Genomic DNA, 9,265 nt, shown 5'->3' with positions numbered 1-9,265 from the left:
ATAAAATATTGATATGATTTTATTTATTAGTAATTAATATCACTTATTATTAATACGATGAATTCAACAACTCAATTGTATAGTACAAATGAATAAAAAAATCTATTATTTTAAAAATAAATTTTAATGTTAATTTAGTAATATAATCAACAATAAAAGGTATCCTTTTCGATTCAAAAGTTTCTCCAAACTCATGCTTTTATATATACTAGATTCTAACATCACATGTGTTGCATGTGATTTTATGCATTTAATATTTAATTAGTTTTTTTAATATTACATTTTTAATTGTAATAATCAGAGTAAAATAATATTTTTATTTGAATTATTGAATATAATTAAAATAAGCTAAATTATCAATTCAAATAGTATGATAGAAAATTGTAAATAATAATTAAAGCAGTTTTAACATATTCAACATACAATATAGTTTTACTTAGAACCAGCCTATCCTTTGTATGGGGCTTACACGGTGGTTGAAACAAAGACACATTTGGTTGTGAATTCCAATGTAGCAGATAAAGGCATATTTCTGCACGGCCCAATCAATAGTTCAAGTCACACACTCCCATAATCCATTTTCTCTTCGGGGAATTCCCTTCAACTATTCATGTCATATCAAATAAATATAATTAATGTAAAATAACATTATTAAAAAAATAACTAATTAACACACTTAACTTTAATATTAATGATGCGATAATTAAGATACTTAGAATTAAATTCAAGTAATAGCTCTATTAACACAACTTTTGTTTACGTCAATTTTTTTTAAACTAATAATTTTAAATTATAATTATCACAATTTTTTCCTACACTTTTTATGCTTAGAATTCTATTCAAGTAATAATTTTATTTTAAAATTAGCACAACTCTTTTTAACTAATAATTATAATTATTTTTAAATTTATAAATATTACAACTATTTTATTAATTCTGAATTAAATATTATAATTATTTTTAAAAGTGAATTTAGTATTACGATAGAAAATAAAAGATATTCTAATCAGTTCAAAAGTTTTTCTAAACCCGTATTTTTATATATGTTATAGATTATAGATTTTAATTATTAAATATAATAGTCATGTGATAAAAAAAATATGAGTAGCTTAAATCCATTTAGAGATGTATATATTTCTTATTCTAAAAAAATAAAAATATATTATTGTTATTTAATATTATATTGAATTGGGTTAGATGGATTAAACTCTCATTCTTTAAAGTATTAAAATGATATGTCTGACAATAAGTAGCTTACGTGTTAAATCATTACTATCTTTAACTAAACATAAATGTGGATCCATCCACCATACTAAAAATTTAAAGAGAATGCAAATGGCCTAGCTGGATCAGACTCCGCCTATTTAAATTTCTTTCACATTTTGCAAGCTTTCCCCACATTTTCTCCACAAATATTTGTATCCAACAAAGATCATGAACCCAGAAAACGAACATGATCCACAAAATAACTTCAAATTCAAACTCAAAGCTTTGAACCTTTTGTTTCTAGCGTTTTTGGCCATCATCTTAGATCCTTTTTGCACGTTTTCAATTCACGATTTGGTTCAGATAATCCGCCATGAAAACTTAAAAACAATCACAATATCCTCATTTTCTCTCATTTTCTTAGTAACCCTTTACTTCAGAAACCGTCGTAGAAAAGTTTACCTACTGAATTTCGCATGTTATAAGCCTAAACCAGATCAAATATGCAGCAAAGAACGTATAATGAAAATATTTGCAGGCACTGGGAAATTCACAGAAGAAAGCTTAGCATTCCAAAAGAAAATCATGGAGAAATCAGGTGTTGGTGATAAGACATGTGTTCCGAGAGCTATGATGGCGGCTCCAGTAGAAAAAGGAATTGCAGCGGCGAAAAAGGAAACAGAAGAGGTTATATTTGGAGCCATTGAAGAGGTATTGGAGAAAAGTGGGATGAAAAGTAAGGATATAAGGATCCTTGTGGTGAATAGCAGTGTGTTTAACCCAGTGCCGTCGTGGTCCGCCATGATTGTCAATCGATTTAAGCTTAGACACGATGTTTTGAGTTATAATCTTGGTGGGATGGGTTGCAGTGCTGGAGTTATCGCCATTGATGTTGCTAAACAACTTTTGCAGGTTTGCCATTACAAATACCATCTAATTTAATTATGAGTGATTTTCAAATTGGTTAAAGTATGTTATAAGTCTCTGTAATCTTTACAAATTTAAAATTTAATCTTTCTACTTTTATATCTAGAAATTTAGTTCTACTTTTTCAGATTTGAAAATCCAAATCAAATCATTGACGCTATTAAAGTTTTTGGTGACATTCTGAAATTAAAAAAAAAAAGTTCATTGGGTAGCCATGGAAATAAGGGCGAAACTAGAATAATTTTTTAGGGGACTAATGAAATTTTAATTTTTTTATAGTCAATATCTTTAAAAATTTTAAAGGACTAAATCAAATTTTTATAATTTTAGGGGGGTAAAGTGTAATTTTATCTTTATTTATTTAAAATTTTTAAAAAAATTTAAAGGACCTAAATAACAATTTCTCATTTAAGGGGCGTCGAGGCCCATGCCAGCCCCCCTAGTTTCGCCTGAAAAAAAAAGAAAGAGCTTTGAATGCAAGCTTCACTCCATCGAATTTAACAAAAACAATTTAACAATTGGACTTAAATTTTAAAATATGAAAGTACAAATAAATTCCTAGAAATACGAATAAATTCCTAGAAATAAATGTATAAAAACTAAATTCCAAATTTAAGAAGAGGACAAGGACTTATGGCATATTTTAACTTTTTCAAATTATATTGTGCATGTTTATTTTTGTCATAATTACAAATTTAACCTCTAATGTTTACATCTTCTGTCAATTAGGTTCTTATTCTGTTTTTTTAGCTAAATTTGATCATTTACCCTTCAAAAAGAGTTAAATTTTATTTTCTAAATAAAAATGCCGACTCAAACATGATTTTTAATTATATTGGCATAGCAACCCGTGTGACAATCTACATATACTTCATATTAACATAGCACCATTTTTCTTATATTCCACGTCAGCAAATAATTTAAAACCTATAAAAGTATTAAAAAAATAAAAAAAATTCGAAATTCGAAAAAAATAAAAATAAAATGTTCACAAAAAATAAAAAACATACATGGATTACTATGCGGGATGCCATATTTAAAATTTAAAGGCTTTAGTCAACATTTCCATTAAATAATAATTCAAAGATTCTTTTTGTTTTTGAAAAGTTAACGATCAAATTCGATTTTTTTCAAAAGTTGAGAGTCAAATTTAGCTAAAAAAATAATGGTAAATTTTACAAAAAGAGGTAAATGTAAATAGCTAAAATTTTCATTTTGCTTTATATATGTATATATAATATATATAGGTGCACCCAAGGACTTATGCTTTGGTGGTGAGCGCCGAAAATGTCACTAGGGACTCATATTTAGGCAACAATCGAGCAATGCTACTTTCAAACACCCTATTTCGAGTTGGCGGAGCTGCCATCCTTCTATCTAACCACCCATCAGACCACCACCGCTCCAAGTACGAGCTGGTTCACACCCTTCGCACCCATGAAGGCGCCAACGATGCAAGCTACAAATGCGTGCATGAAGAAGAAGATGAACAAGGCACCATTGGCATCGCCCTCTCCAAAAATCTCATGGCAGTTGCCGGAGAAGCCTTGAAAGCAAATATCTCAACACTTGCCCCACTCGTTCTCCCCTGGTCCGAACTGCTCCTTGTTGTTACTTCTTTGGTTGCAAGAAAATTCTTCACAAAAAAGGTAATAGTTTTTTCCCCGAACTTTTATATTTAGACTTGTTTAACGTAGTGATAGATCTTAGTATTAGTATTAAGTTTTGGGGCCTAATTAATTTTTTAATTTTTTAATTTTTTAATTTTACTTTTAGAGGGCTTGATAAGAATTTCTAAAAATTCTGAAAAGCTTAGTTAAAAATTTCAAAAAATTTAAGAGGCTTAATGATAATTTACAAAATTTTCAGGGCCTAATTAAAATCTTCATAAAATTTAAAGGACCTAACAATAATTTTCCAAAATTTGAGGGAGCCTTGGCTCCAATGAAGATAGGCCTCTACGTCGGAGAGTCGAGCTATGTGACCATCTGGGTAATCCTGGTTCAAGTTGGTATTGGACATGGTAATCCTGGTTCGAGATTTTGAGTAAAAATAAAAATTACTAGAAAAACCAATTTGGTACTGAATATTAAAGGAACATAGGAGGGTTTGGTTTAATTCGCTAGGTTCAGTTTTGATAAACAAAATTTATATAGTTTGGTTAGAAGCCTGGAACTGAGTTATTATTTTTTAATGATAAAAAATATACATACTGGTATAAACTATTTTAAAATTATATTGAATGAATAGCGATGTTTTTATCATCGGATTAGTGGACAGATTAATTAGACCATCAAATCTAGTTTAATAAGTTGATTTAGTTTGATTAAATAAATTACTAAAAATTTATTAAAAATCATGTTTTAATTAATTTTGTAGTCCGATTCAACTATTCTGTAACAATTTTCAGGTCAATCGGTTCAACTCATTCTCTAGACCAATATATCAATTAGTTATTGATCCAACTAATCCGATACATATCCTACAACCTTTTCAAAATATAAAAATACCAAATTATGATATAACCCGGTTATTTAATAATATTATTATTATTAGTGATGATATAAAATATTTATTTTATTTTAAAATTTATTAAAGAATGATTGTTGTTCAGCTTTTTAATCTTTCTTAAGGTTGGTTGGAAATCTTATGGTTTAGAAAAAAAGAAATTAAAAAAAAAAAAGAAATATTTTTTTGTTAACCAAATTGGATATGGATACTAAATCAACATGCTAAATAAATAAACTAATTAAATATATCATTAAAAATAATTTTTCTTTTTTGCAAATGAATAAAATATAAATTCTAAATCAACCCAAATAAATGTTTTACCAAAAATAATGATAACTTTTTCTTGATACCAAAAAGATTCTAAATCAACCCCTGTAAATGTTTGACTTCAACCCTTAAATACATTATTTAATTTTTTTTTCTAGATATCAATTTTAAATCGAACATGGAAACAATCATTAAAACCATAACTAAAACTTAAAATGAAATTAATTAAGTAATAAAATAACTTTTTCCTTTAAATTTAATTATCCTAACAAATTATTTAAATAACTTATATATATATGAATTTTTTTTAATAGAATCAATAATTAGTTGAGATAATTTAAAATGTACTTTCAAAAGTAAACAGAAAATTCCAACACACGTACAATACAAATGTGTCAAATTTTATTTAAAAATGTTAGGGATGAAAATATTAAGAGGGGTAAATTGATATTTTAAAAATATTTGTAATTTTTTTTTAAATAATGAGGAAATAAAAGAAAATTTTGAACAAATCGATTTATATGGTTTAACCTTAATTGCCCACTTTTACTATCTTGGTATACGTTAACCAAGAATTTTCTAATTCGCTATACCGATATCTTTCATGGAGAAAGTATAACCTTTACAGTCTTTATTTTTTTTCACAAGGCTAAGATATAACATTCTTCCTAATTTTTTATGGCTTAACTAGAACTCTCTAGTTTTTACAAGACTCAACTACAAATGTTAAACTCTCTCACAGAATTTAAATGAGAATGATAAAAAAATCTAACAATAAGCACGTAAGAGATATGTACAAGAGAAAATGAGAAAATAAAAATTTTGAGGTTTTTCTCTTGACTTCTATGCTTGAATGTTCATATCTTGTATCTTGATGTGTATATATAACAAGGGAAAAATTTGTGACTGTTTACTGCCGTTGGGGATAGTTTCTAGCCGTTGGAAGCATTATATATAGACAAACTTGAATCAATAGAACTCACAAGATGTATGAGTAGAAGTGGGCTTGTATAGGTAGAAAGCCTCCTGAATATCAGTAGAAGACTAGAGAGATGCTTGGGGTGCTCTTTGACTTGCTTTTATCGATAAAACTTTCTCCAAGTATTAGTACAACTTCCTAGACTTGTAAAAAATGATTTTAAAACATTTAAAAACATTTCGGATTGACTAAAAAACATTTAGATGAAATAAAACACATTTAAAACATGTTTTTGAGTATTTTTACAAGTCTTTGAAATACTTTAAAAATGTTTAACACAAGTTTCAATAATTATTTTCATCAAATGTTTAGAAAATATAGATACAAATTATTATAAATATTGTTATATCAAAAGTTTGGAACATCAAAATTAATAATAAAAAAAATTAAACATGAATGTGAATATATTAAAAAGACAAAATATACATTTATAAATTTAAACAATTTAAATAATAAATATACAATTTATAAATATATAAAATATTCAAACTTATTTCTTTCCTTCCTTTTTTTTTTCTTTCACCTTCCCCTCTTTTTTCTCTTTCTCTTCCTGTAAAACACCCAAAATGTGACAATAATAAATAATAATAAAAAGGCAGGTGTCGAGTACATAGGTAGGCACGTCTATAGTGCCTCCTATGTATCTTATTTTTTATATACTAATTTTTATATAATATGTACTTTTATAAATTTAATATTTAATTAATTTTTAAATATTATTTTTAATTGTAGTAATTAACGTAAATTAACATTTTTTATTTTGAATTCAACTTATCAATTCAAATATTATAATAATAGAATATTTTTAAATCATAATTAAATCATTTTTAATATATTCAACATATAATATAATTTTACTTTATGTAATTAATGCAAAGTAACATCATTCAAAATAATAAGTAATTGACATAAAATTCTAATATTTTCCCTATATTTAACTAATAATTGTATTTATAATTGTATTTATCTTTTCCCTATATTTTATGTTTAAATTTCTATTTGAAGTAGTAGCTCTATTTTAAAATTAGCATAATATTTGTCTGAGTCTTAGCTCAATTAGCATGGATATTATTATCAATATAGGAAGATGTAGGTTTGAGTGTGCTGAAACACATTATCCTCTTATTTATAGGTTGGGGAGGGGCTATTGCTATTTCTAAGCATTGTGTCAAAAAAAACAGATATGATCAGAATTTATAATGAGATTATTCAATGATATTTTTAATTAATAATTGTAAATTAAATTATAATTATTTTAAAAATGTAATTCTAACAACTTCAACTTCTAATAAATTATAATTATTTATAAATATATAATTATCATATTTTTTTTGAATAATCTTATTATAGGTTCTCCCTATATATTCTGTTTTTGACACAATGCCTAAAACTATCCATAGCCCCTCCCCAACCCATTCATAGGAGAATAATGCGTTTTAATACACTCAAACCCATATTAAAAATAATATTCATTCTAATTGAACTAAAACTCAATTGACAGTACAATCTTAACCTTAAAAAAAAAAGCTTAGGTACGCAAAATATAAGCATCAGGCTGTGAGTATGTTTTAATCTAGTTATTTAAGGGTCACGTTACCATTTAAACTTGAATTTCTATCTAATATATAAAAGGGTGTAAACAAAAATATTAAGCTGAGGTTGGAGCCTAATTGTTTATCCAAAATTATTTCTAGACGTAATAATTTTGTTCAAACTCTTCAAATATTAGTTCACTTTGATTGAACATGTCTACTTTCTATTAAAAACAATCTGCTTCCTCGAAAACTAATAATGAGTTGTTAAAAATAACAGGTGAAACCCTACATTCCAAATTTCAAGCTAGCATTCGAGCATTTCTGCATTCATGCAGGAGGAAAAGCAGTGTTGGATGAATTGCAGAAAAGCTTGAACCTTGGTGAATGGCAAATGGAGCCATCGAGGATGACTCTTTACAGATTCGGCAACACTTCGAGTTCTTCATTGTGGTATGAGTTGGCTTATTCTGAAGCTAAGGGAAGGATCAACAATGGCGATAGGGTTTGGCAAATAGGGTTTGGATCAGGCTTCAAATGCAACAGTATGGTTTGGAAGGCATTGAAGAACATCCATCCTTTAGTGGAGAAGAATCCATGGATGGACGAGATTCATGATTTCCCCGTTATTCTGCCTAAACATGAACCACTTTCGAGTTCAACTATCTAAACCAATCAAGCAAATTAAATAATTAGCAACTTATAGACTTAGCAAGATGAGCTGTCCAAATGAATCAAACTCTGTAATGATTAAAAATAAGGTAAATTACATATTTGTATGTATCATTTAAATTGAAGTTTTCGCCCTTAAATTAAACTTGTCCATCTAAATATGTTTTTCCAATTGAATCACTAATGTAAGTGTAAGTTCTCTTTTGATTTTTAGTGCAATTATTTTAAACAGATGGTTAGAGTTATAATGATGAAATTTATCAAGGAGAAAACATAAAAAAAGGTTATGAAATTTTGATAATTTTTCTTAATTGATTGAGTAGAGTTGTTTAAGAGAAATGAGTATGGTTTTAATTGGTATAAAAATAAATAGAATATGAGCCGTATGTAAAAATATATTTAAGTCTAGTTCTTAAAGGTGTAAAATGGAGTCTTGTGATTGGTTTATAAAATGTAATAAGTTTATTTATTTATATGATTCAAAAATAAATTTTTAACAACATACATAAACAGAGAAACTAATGTTCTATAAATTTGTATACTGATTCTACCAACGAGTGCATATATACAATAGAGTTAATCCTAAAAAGAAAATAAAATTAGAGATATAAATAAAACCTAATCCTTAAAAATCTGCTATGTAATCTATTCCTAGAAGTTTGTTTCTACAATTATACACAAATATTTCGTAACACTTTCTTTCGAGTTGGAGCATAGTTAATCATATCTAGCTTGTTACAAATATAATCAATTAAAGGTCCATTTAGGGATTTTCTAAAGATATCTTCCAATATAGCTCTTGTTTTAATATAACTTACAGAGATGAGTTTTTGTTGAAGCTTCTCACGAATAAAATGACAATAGACTTCTATGTGTTTAGTTTGTTAATGAAACATTGGATTGGAAGATATGTGAAGAGCAACTTGGTTATCACACCATAGCTTTGCTGGTAGCAACGTTTTGAACCTAGTTCATTCAATAGCTGTTGTAGCCATACAATCTTGCTGATGGCTAAAATTTTCATATTTTTTTACCCTCTAGTCTCACACACATTTGTGTCATAGCACTATATTTTGACCCTGCACTTGATAGAAATACTAGATTTTGCTTCTTTTTTTCAAGAAATTAGATTTCCTCCAATGAAAACACAATATCTTGTAGTAGATCTCCC

General features: G+C 27.1%; 1 protein-coding gene across 1 annotated transcript; it reads left to right on the top strand.

Annotated features, from left to right (window-relative positions):
- Nucleotides 1-1,309: 1,309 nt before the first annotated feature.
- On the top strand, nt 1,310-8,298 carry LOC107891913 (3-ketoacyl-CoA synthase 20). The gene is made up of 3 exons (XM_016816837.2): nt 1,310-2,118; nt 3,381-3,782; nt 7,703-8,298. Exons 1-3 carry the CDS (start codon nt 1,435-1,437, stop codon nt 8,090-8,092), a joined length of 1,476 nt encoding a protein of 491 aa, XP_016672326.1. The 5' UTR covers nt 1,310-1,434; the 3' UTR covers nt 8,093-8,298.
- Nucleotides 8,299-9,265: the final 967 nt, after the last annotated feature.

Source organism: Gossypium hirsutum, chromosome D09, assembly GCF_007990345.1.
Source record: "Gossypium hirsutum isolate 1008001.06 chromosome D09, Gossypium_hirsutum_v2.1, whole genome shotgun sequence".
Taxonomy (NCBI): domain Eukaryota; kingdom Viridiplantae; phylum Streptophyta; class Magnoliopsida; order Malvales; family Malvaceae; genus Gossypium; species Gossypium hirsutum.
Note: the sequence above shows the minus strand (reverse complement) of the source record. Positions and strands in the feature narration are given on the sequence as shown.

Coding starts and splice junctions, on each gene's coding strand:
- LOC107891913 (XM_016816837.2), top strand. CDS start 1,435: ATGAACCCAGAAAACGAACATGATCCACAAAATAACTTCAAATTCAAA. Junction 2,119..3,380: donor TTGCTAAACAACTTTTGCAG/GTTTGCCATTAC, acceptor TAATATATATAG/GTGCACCCAAGGACTTATGC. Junction 3,783..7,702: donor GAAAATTCTTCACAAAAAAG/GTAATAGTTTTT, acceptor TAAAAATAACAG/GTGAAACCCTACATTCCAAA.